This window comes from Neovison vison, chromosome 9 (assembly GCF_020171115.1).
Source record: "Neovison vison isolate M4711 chromosome 9, ASM_NN_V1, whole genome shotgun sequence".
Lineage (NCBI taxonomy): Eukaryota > Metazoa > Chordata > Mammalia > Carnivora > Mustelidae > Neogale > Neogale vison.
In genome coordinates, this window is record NC_058099.1 from 48,522,295 (window position 1) to 48,538,593 (window position 16,299).

General features: G+C 37.8%; 1 protein-coding gene across 2 annotated transcripts in view; it reads left to right on the forward strand.

Moving 5' to 3' along the window:
* MLLT3 (MLLT3 super elongation complex subunit) overlaps positions 1 to 16,299 on the forward strand; it is a 287,105-nt gene that overhangs the window by 194,527 nt on the left and 76,279 nt on the right. For both annotated transcript variants that reach the window (XM_044265593.1, XM_044265594.1), the window contains one exon: positions 13,878 to 14,576. In XM_044265593.1, the coding sequence (XP_044121528.1) occupies positions 13,878 to 14,576 (699 nt within the window). The remainder of the gene's footprint in view (positions 1 to 13,877; positions 14,577 to 16,299) is intronic.

Genomic DNA, 16,299 nt, shown 5'->3' on the forward strand with positions numbered 1-16,299 from the left:
CCTTCTCCTTAATTTCTGAAAGACTCTGAGGTTCAGGTTTCCAAATCAACTGTAGACTCCAGGTTTGGTCTTTGGAGACCTGTGAAAACATAGAGCTGTGTGCCCTTTAGGCTACCTCATCTCTAATAAAAGTGTGGCTCACCGTTCACATTTTAACCCCTCCCTTCACCTCTTTTTTTTTTCTCTTTCATATACTTTTCATTCTTAGAGTTTTTCTTTCTTTTTTTTTTTTTTTTAAAGATTTTATTTATTTATTTGACAGAGAGAGATCACAAGTAGGCAGAGAGAGAGAGGAGGAAGCAGGCTCCCTGCTGAGCAGAGAGCCCGATGCGGGACTCGATCCCAGGACCCTGAGATCATGACCTGAGCCGAAGGCAGCGGCTTAACCCACTGAGCCACCCAGGCACAGACAGAGATCAGAAGTAGACAGAGAGGCAGGCAGAGAGAGAGGGGAAAGCAGGCTCCCCACCAAGCAGAGAGCCCAATGTGGGGCCCAATCCCAGGATCCTGAGATCATGATGTGGGTGGAAGGCAGAGGCCCAATCCACTGAGCCACCCAGGCACCCCAGAGTTTTTCTTTTTTTAAAAATAAGCCCAGCAAGGAGGAATTTTATAATTATCCAATATCTAGTTGTCTTATAGTAAGAGTTCCCAAAGAGTCTACCATGTTGCCCAAGTTAGGTTTTTTCCCCCAGAAACCATTGTATATCTAGTTTTAACATAGGTCTTGCCATATGATGGAGGCTCAGTTGAGTGAGAGAGAGAGTGAAGAAGAAGATCAGAGGGAGAAATAGACTTCCTGTGGAGCTGGGAGCCCGAAGTGTGACTCGATTCCAGGATCCCGGGACTTCGGGATCATGACCTGAGCTGAAGGCAGTCGCTTAACTGACTGAGCCACCCAGGTGCCCAAAATGTATATATATATATATATATTTTTTTTTTTAAGATTTTATTTATTTATTTGTCAGGGGGAGAGAGAGAGAGAGAGTGTGTGCACATGCACAAGCAGGGGGAGCAGCAGGCAGAGGGTTAAGCAGGCTTCCCACTGAGCAAAGAGTCCAATGTGGGACTTGATCCTGGGACCTTGGGATCATGACCTGAGCTGTAATGAATAACTACTGAGACAAGAGAGCATAACTGTGATTATATTTCCCTATTATTTAATTGTGTCTTCTTTTGGATTTTTTATTTTTGCAATGGTTTGTTGAATTTCTGTGTGCCAGCTAATCCATCCCCGTGTATGTTGAAGATTGACTATTCTCTATGAGTAACAATTGCTTATCAAGCCTCATTGTCAGCAATTTAGCTAGTACTAAAAGAGAAGACTACAGTGATCTGGCCAATATGTTTTAAAGCTTGTTGAAGAAAAAGGAAATTGTACAAGGCTAGATTTATATAAACCTAGAAAGAGAAGTGCTATAATTATTACTTCAAGTTTCTAGTTTCAAACCACATAAGTAAACAGAAGTTTACTTGAAACTGCAAAGTCTTCTAAATATAACTAACTGTTAACAGTATTTAAGTATAATTTCAAATTTAAGCCATAGCAAGTCAGGGAATGGTCTATGAATAGGAACATTTTAAATGAGATTGGATTCTGAAACAAAAGTACTTTATAGTATATACTACATAGCTGAAAGTCATCATTTGAGAAAGGAGGGCATTTTAAAATTTTGTCTCCTTGGAATATTATTTTGTAGAATACTGAATATTTTTGCCATTGATACTTTACAGTTACATTTATATTTACATGCAAATACAGTACTTTGATAATTTTTTTAAAAATTTTATTTATTTATTTGACAGAGATAGATCACAAGTAGGCCGAGAGGCAGGCAGAGAGAGAGGAAGGCAGAGAGGAAGGGAAACAGGCTCCCTGCTGAGCAGAGAGCCAGATGCGGGGCTTGATTCCAGGACCCTAGGATCATGACCTGAGCCGAAGGCAGAGGCTTAACCCACTGAGCCACCCAGGCACCCCTTGATATATTTTTAATATTGAAGAAAATATTCATTGGGTTTACTTTTAGTGCTTTTGAACAAAGGGCTAGGGAAATGAAAATTTATATACTACCTTTTCTCTTCACTTTAGAACTGAAAGAATGTTCATTTGTTTCCATTTCTCAATTGTAAATATGATTTACAGATTTATTTTCTTCATCTTTAAATTCTGTAAGTCTAATGAGTAAAACTTGGAATGGAATCTAAGTATCCTAAGCTAAATCTGTAGATTAGCACTTGATTGCAGTTTGCTCAAAAACAAAAAGACTTTCAGACTAGATCAGTAGGTAAATAGAACAAATTGTAAAACACAGGAAGATAGTGGTCATTTACTTCAATAGTTTCTCTTTTTTCTAATGCAAAATTTATTTCATAAAGTCTCTGAAGTGCAAATGGGTACATGAAAGAAGAGAGAATGTAAAAGTTCATGAAAACATTTATTTTATATCAAAATAATTTGTGTGCATGGTTTGAAAGAATTAAATAGCAAAGGATGGTGTTTAGCAAAACCCAGAAGTCCTGTATTGTATTTTTTCCTGATCTTTCCACTTCCTGGAAGGAAACAATTGAACTGTTTCTTCTCTTTTCTTTCTCTTTCTCTCTTTTCTTTTCTTTCCTTTTCCTTTCTCATTTTTCCTTTCCTTTTTCTCCCCCCCCTTTTTTTTAAAGCTTTATAGTTATTGCCCAGAATTTCCAATTCTATGCTTTTGCTTCTATTTCTATAAGAGACTCTAACCCATTTGCTCCATTTTCTTTCCTCCTAGTATGTGACACCATTTTAAATTCTTGTCTTGGATATAACTTGGAGATATACACATTTTTAAGGACTTTATTTTAAGTAACCTCTGTACTCAGTGTGAGTCTCAAACTCAAAACCCCAGGATCAAGAGCTGCATGTTCCTCTGACTGAGCCAGCTAGGTGTCCCTAACTTTCAAGATATTGAGCCTAGAACCTCACTTTGTTTTTCCCCAACTCTGGATGGTGCCTCTTGCTTCTCAACTGTAGAAACTCAGAGTATCCTACGTCCCTTTCTTTCCCTTCTCTGTTCCTGTTTCTGTCTTCTGAGTTTGTCATGCAGACATTTATTTCTTTATTGTCGCACTTGATAACATTGTGTCACGTAACACAGTTTAAGTTTTCTTGGTTATCTGTAGTAGTAATAATAGTAGTAATGAAAGCACTTACAGAGTTTCTGCTATGTGCCAAGCACATTAATTATAAGAAGTAAATTAATTATGTAAGTTTCATACAAGTAGACATACACACAGAACTTTACATATTTTAAATTTATTTAATCATCAATCATCAAGTTGACCTTGATGGTTTAGGTGATATGGTCTCCATTTTACTGACAAATTTAAGTCTCTTAGCAAGTGTTCAAGCTGATTAGATTAATTTCTATAAGTTGAAAATCAGTAAACACTGCGCACAGTTACGAGTAGTTAAAATGTTGTGCTCGCTTGGGCAGCACATATACGAGTAGTTAAAATGTTTCTTGACAGCTAAGGGAGGCACTGTTACTGTATTTCCTTGCACATTCATTTGTTTTGGGCCTTTAAAATTGCCTCCTTGTTTTTGTGCTAAATTTCTCAAATTCCCTCTTCTTTTTAAATACCTTTTATGGAGGCCCTTGTGGGATCCTTTAGTTTTCATATGCAGTGACTTCCCTACCCTACTCACTATGGGGGTGATCCTTTATTTGAGCACTCTACATTTCTGCCACTTCAAATTATGTAGTGTGGCAGGCTTTTACATTGATTTAGAAAATGTTGAATTGTGAGATGAGATGGATCTTACACTTTTGTAATACTCTTTGTAACAATTGGAGGTATCACACAAGCCCTCTGAATTTAGCCATTTTAATGTCTGTTAAGTTTAAAACAGTTACTTGGTAATGAAAGACTCAAAGTTTAAGCCGTATGAAACGTGTATAGAAGAGCCTCTGATTTCAGAAGAAGTGATTTGCCACCTTCCAAAAACTAATACGTTGTACCCCTCTAATGGAACTAAGTCGAAGTTCCTTTATGTGGTTCTGTCTGGATAGCAGGCATGTTCAGTGTGGTTGTTTTAAAGTCTTTGAGCCCCTCTTCCTTTCCACCCATCCTTTTTTCATTTCCAGCTCAGGTTATGTTGGCAGGTTGGTTTCAAAACCGGTTAACCTCTGGAACATTGGTAGGAGTCTACTGGTTGAGAGTATGGGCCCCGGAGCCCAGCTACCTGGGCTTGAATCTCCGTTCTACCACTAACTAGAGATTGGTCTTTGGGCATGTCGTTTTCTGTGCCTCAGACTCTTCCCTGGTTAAACGGAACTAATAATAGCTACTGCACAAGACTGTTGAGTTAGTCATTACAAAGCTGCTTGCTACATCAGAGTCTGAACTAGTAAGCATTTAGTAAACCATTTCCACTGCCTCCATGATCACCATTGCCCCAGGGCAGTAGTCCTCTAAGTGGCCTTTTTTCTGTACCACCTGTAGCCTCTCTACCACAGTGCTACCAGCTGATCTTACTAAAATGAATAGTTGCTCATACACACTTTCTCCTTAAAGTCCTCAAGTATGTCTCTTCTGCTTTTGTTATGAGGACCAATCTGTCTTAAAGAATTGGCAGAACTCAGCCTGGTACGGCTGAGGGGAATCCATTACTCTTCTAGATTCTGTCCTTCAATGCTCAGGATCATCTTTTGATTGTCTTTCATGTTATTTGTTGGTTTACGCTTACTTAAGAGGGCGATTGCTGTATCTTTTGTCATTTGTGCAAAAGCCAGCCTTCACTATATTTCTGTAGGTGGAGTTACATCTTTATTAGTGGACTAGTATACAGATCTAGGCAAATGGAGGAATTTGAGGATGTGATTCTTCATTCTCAATCTGTCTCTTGCTCCTCCCTGGTTAGGTCTAGAAGAGGCTTTATTGTTTCTTCCCTGAGCTGTGCAGGTGTACTGTAGAGTTCCTTCTAACTTCTGGTTGATTACCACCTCCCAAAATGATGCAACATTAAAAAACATAAAATAAAAACAAGTAAAACCTTCCAGAGCATTGTTTCCTGGTAAGGGCAGACTTTTCTTTTTCTTCCTTATATATATGTATAAATATTTGATGTGCTTTTTATGTACAGGCCATTTAGATTGTTAGTGAATGAAAGACCCCTGCTGCTCTTCTCAAGTACTATTTCTTTTCCACTTGCATAATGTTCTTTTCATTCCCTACCCACTGACTGATAAATGTTATATTTTGGGCCTTGTCACTTCCAGTTTTAGCCTTGGTGTTCCTAATTTTGGTTAATTTTTTTTCCTCATTAGTTTTACCAGTTGTTGTTGAGATGTTTTCTGTTGCACAGTCTTAATATTTTTTCATAGAAGATTTATAAAGTCAAATGATGCCAAAAAGCCCATAAAAATTATCAGCAGTCCACTTTGCTCTACCATTCCCCTAATCCTACCCCCCCCCAACTCTGTGGCTGTTTTTTGGAGATATTTATCTATGCATTTTGAAATATTTGTAAGTGACTATTCCCTCAATTTTATTTCTTTTATAGTAGATCATGATTTTAAATTCAAGAAATTTCACCTTTTCTAGTTGATTTTAAAAAGAAATTGCAGATCTTCTTTAAGTCAGATTTAACTTGGTAAATTTCTCCTTAAAATTTGAACCTTAAATGTACATTTAAGGCCATTATTTTAAAGCATAAATGTTCATGAAATTTGTTTCTTTTACTTTCTTCATTATATTTGGTATTATAATTGCATATTTGTGGATCTTTTTCTAGTTTTTCAAAGTGAGTACTAAGTGTATTCTTAAGCTTGGTTCCCCTGACTCTTTCACCCTGCCCCTTCTTTTCCTTTTTAAAATAAATACAGTAAAAAGTGTACATTTTCTTTTCAGCATATGCTTTGCTGTGGTGCTAGATTTTTTTTTTTACATGAAATGATCTTTTCATTATTTTCTTTTTGACTGATTGTCTTGTTTTTTTTCTAATTTTATTAGAGTATGACCAATCAATATAATCTATACAAGCATTTAAAAAAGATTATTATTATTATTTTTTTAAAGATTTTATTTATTTATTTGACAGAGAGAGATCACAAGTAGGCAGAGAGGCAGGCAGAGAGAGAGAGAGGGGGAAGCAGGCTTCCTGCAGAGCAGAGAGCCCGAGGACCCTGGGATCATGACCTGAGCTGAAGGCAGAGGCTTAACCCACTGAGCCACCCAGGCACCCCAAAAAGATTATTTTAAAGTTCATTTTATGATACCTTTACAATTAATTTTTTTTCATTGTTTCATGGCACATACAAAATTGTAAACTCTGTACAAGAAATGGAGAGTTTTATATATAATTATTAAATCAAATTTCAGGGTTGTTTCTGCCATGTTCACTATGTCTACCTCATTTCTTTAAATCTGTCCATTTCTGACAAAGATACAGTGATTTCTTGTTTCAGTGAAATGTTTTTCAAGTTTTTCTTAAGTATTCAATACCTTTTGGTTTATATGGCATAGCTTTTAAACTGTTAATGCTCTTTGGTCCTCTTCATCTTGAATTCTACGTTGTGTGATATGAATGTAGCACTCACGCTTGCTTTCTTTTGGGGCCAATTAGCAGATAGTTCTTGGGCCATTCCTTCATCTTGAAACTGTTCTCAGTTGTTTGATGTTGTATTTCTTACGAACAGTCTGTATATACCCTTTGTCTTTTTAACCCAGCCTATCAATCTGTCTTTCAGTGGGAAAATCTAACTTCCTTTTTTATTCTGTGAGTAACATTTGATTTTTATTACTTTTTGCCTTGTTCATTATTTATATTTGTGACTTTTTCCATTTTTCTGGATTTCGCTTTCATTTTCATGTTGATGTTCATTTCTGAGTTTCCTCCTGTTTATGTGGCAGTTCTGTACTTTCCCATTTCATTATTGGCCACTTTCCCTTTCAATGGCCCATAATCCAATTTTTTTTCTACTTTGCCATGTAAAAATGATACCAACATTTTCCCTCACCGTAATACTCCAACCTTCTCTAAAATACCTGAATTTCTACAGAGATAATTTAATTTTTTAGATCCAGATTTTGGTTAGCTCTGTGTGTGTGTGTGTGTGTGTAACTCACATTCAGCACTTCTATTACATATTCCAGATTGTTGATTATCTACTTGGATTTAGTTCTATATAGAAAGTAAGGTACATTGCACTCCTATTTCCTCTCCTCTCCATCTTCCCACACATGAAAGGTCTCATTTCTAATTCAGTTACTGTTTGCTAAAATCCCTTCTCAGATCCTTTCTTAGATGGGGCAGTGGGTGATGTGCTCTTTGAATCCTTAAATTTTGGCCAACACTTCTTTCACACTGACTGTATGTGTAGGATGTTTGGGTGGTTCTGCTTTTTCTCTCAGCACTCTCAGTTTTCCTGTTCTTCTCATTTGCACTGTTACAAAGCCCCATGTAATTGCATTCTCTTTTAGTTTTAAGTAATTATTCTTTCTGGTAATATGTAAAGTTTTCTTTTTATCATTAAAGTTGAGGAATGTTAGCGTGATGTTCTGGAGTGTGTCTCTTTCACTAGTCCTGCCTGGATCTTTGAAGAGCCCTGTGAGGTTGCAACTTAGTCTTTCCCTTTTTTCCATATTACTTTAACTACTGCCTCACTCCCATCTTTTCCTTTTCCTCCTTCTAGAGATTCTTTTGGAACTTTTCCTATGGTTGGTACATCAGTTAGAGTTCCTCAGTCTGTTCTTCAGGTTCCTTCTCTTTTCCATTAATGATTTTCGTCTCTTTGTATCTTAACTTTATGCCTGAGATTTCTTCCAGTTGATCTGAATACCATCATCTAAAGTCTGTCTTGTCCTTTAATTTATCTACTGAATTACTCAGCTTGAGGGTTTTAGTTTTACATTTTATTTCACATAATATTTTAAACTCATAGAAACTGTTTTTTACTCTCCGTGTGCCTATTCTGAACTAATGATACTATTTTTAACCTCACTGTTTCATCTGTGTTCTTCAGAAAATCTGGTAGGTCTGCTCTCTCCTATTCTCACCAGCCCTTAGATATGTTATTTATATGTGCGTTGGAGTTTAGGTTGAGTTGTTAGGAGACCTTAGGTTTTTGTAATCCTAAAAGTGATGAACAGTACAGGCATCTCAGCCTCTACTGTAGAAGCAGGCATGTTGTGTGTTTCATGTGCACACACCTAGGAGACCCTCTACTTTCCTTCCGGTCTCTCTGCACTTCCAGCCTCAGGAGAAGACCACTCTTTTCCTTTTTCCCTCCAGTTGAGCACCTCCTGAATACCTTCGGATCAGGGAGGCTGACCATACTTGTGCACATTACCTGTGTGCCCAGCTCTTCTGAGTCTTACGTAGAGTCCAGAGTAAAGCAAGCCCCATATCAGTCCTCTTTCAAGATGCCTATAATCCCATGGCCACATTCTTCAGGCCCCATTCACAATCTGCTGGTTCCCAGGGCTGACTGGTTCAAGAAGGTCAGTGGGTTGGATTTGGGATTAAAGATGGGGGAGGTAAGTCAAATTGAAGGTCCCCCCTTTTCCCAGAATCCTGAATTTTTATACTTTATTTTTAGCTTCAAATGGTCTTTCACCCCTACAAACCATTTGTCATGTGTTTAATGGTGTTGCAGGAGAGACTTTTAGTTTGAAAGCCTATCTTTGACTCCTTTACCCGGTCTTTCGTATGCATAACCTCTTGGACTATATTACAGTATCTACAGTTTCTTTTCAGATGTACTGTGGACAAATAAACGTTTAGAGGAGAGTTTATTACTTTTGGATAAATAAAACTTTTCTGGGAGAGTTTATTTGTCCATATTCAAATTTCACTGAACAAGATAAGAATGATCTGAAAATCTTGCACCACACAGAAGCTAGTTGAAGTAGGACAGAGACCAAAAATAACAGCATAAGTAAAGAGAAGAGACAGGAGCTGGAGAAAGAATCAGCTTTGCATTATCAGTGGTATTAGGAAGAAGACATGGTGATAACACAGTAATCGAAAGCCACATATAATCAGAAACCTTATTTTGTCCACTAGTTAAGACCTTTTTGCAAGCTATCTTCTAGAGTTGCTGACAAGTAGTATTAGGAGCGATTATACATTAAAAGGACCCATTCTGTTCCAGAAAATTAAAACAAGGAAGCTTTCAGTAGCATCTGAGAGAAAAGAAAATACTATATTCTATATTGACAGGTAGTAAAGTTAGTGCAAATATGTATATGTATGTTTAAACACTCATTTGCCATAAATTTTTGAAATTTGAATTATTCACACTTGCAATCCCTAATATTGGTATTCAGTTTGTCCTAATGAGCCTCAGGCAAAGAGAATTTGAATTACACAACACGCACATGTAAACTTCACATTGAATGGTACTTAGTCTGTTCTGCTTAGTGGCACTTCATTTTGACGTTAATAATTTTTTTTAAAAAAGATTTTATTTACTTACTTGACAGAGAGAGAGAGAGAGATCACAAGTAGGCAGAGAGGCAGGCAGAGAGAGAGAGAGACAGGGAAGCAGGCTCTGCTGAGCAGAGAGTCCGATGCGGCCTCGATCCCCAGACCCTGAGATCAGGACCTAAGCCAAAAGCAGAGGCCTAACCCACTGAGCCACCCAGGCACCCTTGACATTAATAGTTTAATAAAAATTTTAAAAAGCCAGTGACCTGATCTTCAATATATATGGGATAGCTAGGCTGAGAATTAGTAAAAGCTTTTACTCTGAGTCAAATTCCTGACTTTGCATCTAAGTCTCTGTTGTATGGTCATTGCATGTATGACTATGGAGTCAGGGGACAGTACATCTGAACTTGGCCATTTACCACAAGGCCAAGGACAATGAAAATGTTGTCCAGTATACTAGGGACCATTCTTCCACCTTTTCGTTATTCCTAGAATTTTTATTTATCTGGGGTGTTGTTATGGAATATAGTTTTCTTTTTACTTCTCAGTTGTCTTAAGTTAAAGAAAACTTCTTGGTAAAGGGGCACGTGCTAGAATAGCTGGGTGCCTTGCTTTTATGAAGATTTTTTTGGGTTGGTGAAAAGCTGACAGTGGGCATTAAATACCTCGACCAACGTGGGAGTAAAAAGTTATAAAATTTCTGGAGTTTTATACTTCATATGTATGTAATTAAGACAAGAATTTAGACTTTCTTTCTTTTCTTTTTTTTTTTTTTTTAAGATTTTATCTATTTATTTGACAGAGAGAGAGAGATCACAAGTAGGCAGAGAGGCAGGCAGGGAAAGAGGAGGAAACAGGTCCCTGCTGAGCAGAGAGCCCAATGTGGGGCTCGATTCCAGGACCCTGGGATCATGACCTGAGCCCAAGGCAGAGGCTTAACCCACTGAGCCATCCAGGTGTCCCAAGAATTTAAACTTTCTGTGACAAAAAAGTCTGTGTCATATACCACTACGGACTTTGCATTAAGAATTCTTGTTTGTCCTATGAAAGGGTTTTAAAAGTCATAGAAGGACCTCTGTAGAAGTTTTTTTTGTTTCTTTTGGTGTTTTTTGGTACTGAAATTTACTATTTTTTAATGCTTAATATTTGAAAACATGTTGGTAGGTAAAAAATCTGTATTTTTAAGAGTCACGTTAAAAAAATATGTATAATACTCCTTGAAGGTTGATTATTAAGCAGCAATGCTTGGGTGTTCAAGAGTCGTAATTAAACTACTGATTGCAAATTATCGAAATTCAGTGAGTCAACAAACCAATTAAAAAAACTTACGGATATTAGATTTCAAATGTTCTTCCTTAATTTAGTTTGTCCATTATACTTTATTTTAATTATTCATAGTATTGCTTAACATGCCAGGAAATGTCTTGTAATGGAATTTATAAAATAATGTACTTTCAGTAATATGAATATTATCTTTAGCATTCTGCTTTTAAATCTCAATTGAGATGTTTTGTAAGGAATTATCTAGTTTGGTGCATAAAAGCATGTCATTGCATAGTAAATTTCTCCATTTTAGAAGTTTGAAACCAAATGCTCACTTGAGAAAAATAAATGGAATAATTGGTATTTGTCATTTTGTTGTTATTGTTGAGCAAATGAGAAAAAAAAATTGTGAGAAGAAAAAAATACATAGTCCCACTACTAACATAGAACAATAATTTTTCATTGAGTAGTACCTTTTTTTTTCAAGTTTTTATTTAAATGCCAGTTAGTTAACATACAATGTGATGTTAGTTTCTTGTATAGAATTGAGTGATTCCTCACTTGCATACATGGTGCTTATCACAAGTGTACTCCTTAATCCCCATCACCTATTTCACCCATTCCCCTCCCTCCCAAACATCTGTTTATTCTCTGTAGTTAAGAGTCTTATTTCTTGGGTTTTCCTCCCCACCCCCACCCCAATATTCATTTGTTTCTTAAATTCCATATATAGGAGTGCCTGGATGGCTCTTTGGTTAAGCATCTGTCTCTTGATCTCAGCTTAGGTCTTGATCTCAGAGTCATGAGTTCAAGCCCCACATTGGGCTACTTAAAAAAAAAATTTTCCACACATGGGTGAAATCATACAGTATCTGTCTTTCTCTGGCTGACTTGTTTCAGTTAGCATAAAACCCTAGTCCCATTCACATTGTTGCAAACAACAAAATTGACAAGATTTCATTCTCTTTTTATGGCTGAATAATATTCCAGTGTGTGTGTCTGTGTGTGCGCACACGCGTGTGTGTATTATACCACAGCTTCTTTATCCATTCATCAGTTGATGGACATTGGGGCTTTTTCCATAATTTGACACTTATCAGTAATGCTGCTGTAAACATAAAGGGGCATGTATCCCTTCAAATTAGTATTATTTTTAAAAGATTTTACTTATTTATTTGAGATCACAAGTAGGCAGAGAGGCAGGCAGAGGGAGAGGGGGAAACAGGTTCCCTCCTGAGCAGAGAGCCCAATGTGGGGCTCGATCCCAGGACCTGAGATCATAACCTGAACCGAAGGCAGAGGCTTAACCCACTGAGCCACGCAGGTGTCCCCAAATTAGTAATTTTGCATACTTTGGATATATACCTAATAATGCAATTGCTGGATTGTAGAGTAGTTTTATTTTTGACTTCTTGAGGCACCCCCATATTGTTTTCCACAGTGATTGCATCAGTTTGCGTTTCCACCAACAGAGCAGGAGTGTTCCTTTTATTCCATATCCTTGGCAACACTTGTCATTTCTTGTGTTTCTGATTGTAGCCATTCTAAGAAGTATGAGGTGATACCTCATTGTAGTTTTGGCTTGTATTTCTTTGATGATGAGTGATATTGAGCATCCTTTCATGTGTCTGTGGACCATCTGTATGTCTGTCTATTCATATCTTCTGCCCATTTTTTAACCGGATTGTTTTTTGGGTGTTGAGTTTTAGAAGTTCTTTATATATTTTGTATACTAATCCTTTATCAGATATGTCATTTGCAAATGTCTTCTCCCATTCTGTAGATTGCCTTTTAGTTTTGTTGATTTTTTCCTTCATATAGGGTATTCTTTTCTTTTCTTTTTTTTTTTTTTTAGGGTATTATTTTCTGATGTTTATTGATATATATGCTTATATATGCTTTTTTTTGGGCATGGGTTTTAAAAATGTTCATTTTAGGGAAAAGCATAACTCCTGCCCAGTATCTTTTCTATATCACGCCAGATATTGAAAGGATACAAGATTGGGTTACGTGTCACTGATTTTAAGTGGGTGAGCATAATAAGGAAACCATGGAGATGTAAATTCTGATTGAAAATTTGGACATTTATTCATTGTTGGTTCCATTAGGAAGTCAAAGTAAGCAAGAAAGAGCTTTTCTTTTATAGTATTGATGTGAGTTTTTGCACGTCAAGGATCTACTTCTGTTTACTATTAATGGTAGAGGTTCACAAATACGTTAAATATGGATTTAAATTTTGTTCCTAAATAGAAAGGTTCTGTGTAGTTTATATATTCTGGGGTACTTATATGAGTGAATTTTGGAACATTTAGAATGGAATAGGCAGTGATGAACTCTTTCCTTATTATTACACAACAATAATTACTAAGGACTTTGCAGTCCATTTAATAACTATCAGATCAAATCTTTCTTCTGTTAATTTTCTTTTCTTTGCTTGTAGATGGGAGACATATTTCTTAACTATTGAAATTTGGATGACAAAAAATAATTGCCTTTTATCTTAAATTGAGAATTATTTTCTTTCTTGAGTCTTGTGACTCTTTATATTATAAAGAAGCCACTTAAAATTTAATATTATCTGTGACCCTTGGCTATTTTTCTGCCTCCTTCTCAATCTTCGCTGGAGCTGAATGCTGCTCCCCAAGTATAATCTGTGCTTTGATCCCTCATTGTTGTGGTACACTCTAGTCCCTGCTCTCCAAGTACTTTCTCATTTATCTCTTCCTGGTAATTACCTGCTTATTCTTGAGTATCTAGTTCAGGCTTGAATTCTCCCCACATTTCTGAATAATTCTTGCCCAGTGGCCCCAATGGAATCAACAGCCCCCTTGGTTTTGTTGTCCTGGCATGTTATCGGTGGCTCTTGGAACCAGCATGACTCCTAGCTGTGTCCTATTTAATAAGAGTAGGGGCCATGTGTTAGGCTTCTGTGTATCTCCCAGAACAGGCCCTCAGTGAGCAACTGTTGACCTGAGATACTTAGAGCGCCCCGCTTGTTGGGACAAGGCAGACAGCTGGCCTCCCCGAATTCCTTGACCCTCGTGCCCCTTGCTCATGGTGCTCCTCACGCACCCTGTCCCCACCTGCTAGATCGAGGCTCTGGTTGGCAGAGAGCCTTCTCGTGCAGGTGGGATGTGCCAGGATGCTGGCTGATGCCTCCCGCTTGCTCCACAGCTCTGAGTCGCATCTTGTTGTCCCGTTTCTGCAGGACCCCAACAGGAGCATCCACACCAGCAGCAGCAGCAGCAGCAGCTGCAGCAGCAGCAGCAGCAGCAGCAGTAGCAGCAGCAGCAGCAGCTGTAGCAGCAGCAGCAGCAGCAGCAGTAGCAGCAGCAGCAGCAGCAGCAGCACCAGTTTTTCAAAGCCTCACAAATTAATGAAGGAGCACAAGGAAAAACCTTCTAAAGACTCCAGAGAACATAAAAGTGCCTTCAAAGAACCTTCCAGGGATCACAACAAATCTTCCAAAGAATCCTCTAAGAAACCCAAAGAAAACAAACCACTGAAAGAAGAAAAAATCGTTCCTAAGATGGCCTTCAAGGAACCGAAACCCATGTCGAAAGAGCCAAAACCGGACAGTAACTTACTCACCATCACCAGTGGACAGCAAGACAAGAAGGCTCCTAGTAAAAGGCCCCCCATTTCAGATTCCGAAGAACTCTCTGCCAAAAAAAGGAAAAAGAGTAGCTCAGAGGCTTTATTTAAGAGTTTTTCTAGTGCGCCACCACTGATTCTCACGTGTTCTGCCGACAAAAAACAGATAAAAGATAAATCTCACGTCAAGATGGGAAAGGTTAAAATTGAAAGTGAGACCTCCGAGAAGAAGAAATCAACGTTACCGCCATTTGACGATATCGTGGATCCCAACGATTCCGACGTGGAGGAGAACATGTCCTCCAAATCTGATGTGAGTAGCCTTGTTGGTTTCCCTCCTTTCCCTTGTTAGTCTTCAGAGTCTGTTTCACGTGGCTGCAGGATAAGGAGCCAGGGAAGAAAAGGACAGCTGAGCCATAAGATGGTAGCATGGAAGTGCTTAGAAATGAATTTCCTTAACTAATGGAAAGAAGGAAATGAAATCGTTAAAGGATCTGCACACATTTGGGCAGTGATTTAAATTGTTAAAGGAGAGATACATTCCATAGTATAATAATGGGCCATTTGAATTGCAGTAGAAAAACCGAGATGCTCATTAGAGCTTAGTTACTGTGCTTTTTGGTGATTGCTGGTTTAGGAAAGTGAGAAAGATACAATAAAACTTGAATATATGAGAAAATGAATTTAAAAGAGAAAGTTAGGAAATATTGGGGTGCAGCTCTAATGTTGATGTTTTTGATTGGTGCAATGAAGTAATTTGTTTATAGGCTGGTAATAGTGTTTTTTCAAACAGTTTTAGTTTAATTGAGGTCACAATGATTCATATCGATTTAAAATGAATAATTTGCTAGATTTCAACTTACATATGTACTCGTGAAACCAGGTGGTGGTATTTGAAATTTGAAACATTTAATTTTGTTTTCATTGACTAGCCATTGATTTGGGAGAGGGCGGGGCGCCTGGGTGGCTCAGTTGGTTAAGCAGCTGCCTTCGGCTCAGGTCATGATCCCAGCATCCTGGGATCGAGTCCCACATCGGGCTCCTTGCTCGGCAGGGAGCCTGCTTCTCCTTCTGCCTCTGCCTGCCATTCTGTCTGCCTGTGCTTGCTCTCTCGCCATCTCTCTCTGATAAATAAATAAAATCTTTAATAAAAAAAAAATAAAATGAATAATTTGCTAGATTTCAACTTACATATGTACTCGTGAAACCAGGTGGTGGTATTTGAAATTTGAAACATTTAATTTTGTTTTCATTGACTAGCCATTGATTTGGGAGAGGGCGGGGAGTGGAATCTTCATTACGTTTTTGCCGATTGGTAGGATTATCATTTGTGGATGCCTAAAAGACTATCTGACCATCTGACACCCCTCCAAAATGTTATCTAATGTTGAGATTTAAACTAATAATTACAGACTTCTTTGAGTTGAAAGGAATTTCACATTATCTGTTCTAATTTCCCACTGGTATAAAAAATCTTACGCTTCTATCAACAGAAGTATTAGTAATTTAAATGATTTTTTTATAGATTATTTATTTATTTATTTGATAGAGAGAGATCACAAGTAGGCAGAGAGGCAGGCAGAGAGAGAGAAGGGGGAAGCAGGCTCCCTGCTGAGCAGAGAGCCCTACATGGGGCTTGATCCCAGGACCCTGAGATCATGACCTGAGCCGAAGACAGAGACTTAAACCACTGAGCCACCCAGGCACCCCAGAAGTATTAGTAATTTAAAAGGTATTACGATCCATTTCTGGAGAAAGAACATTATTTACTATGTTCCATTTCTGGAGAAAGAACATTATTTACTATGAAATCACGCTCACTTTGTTACAGACTTTTGCCATCTTTAGTTACTTATTAGTTATGATCAGTCCAAATAATCTCCTTACTTTGGCTTGCCACTATTTCTAAACGATGATCAAGGTAGGTGTCTCACTAAAACTTGCTAGCCATTTGAGAATATTTCTCTTTCTGTTCCATGGGTTCACCATATACATATTCCTAATTCAAATGCTAGCAGAGATGAGGGAACTTCGGA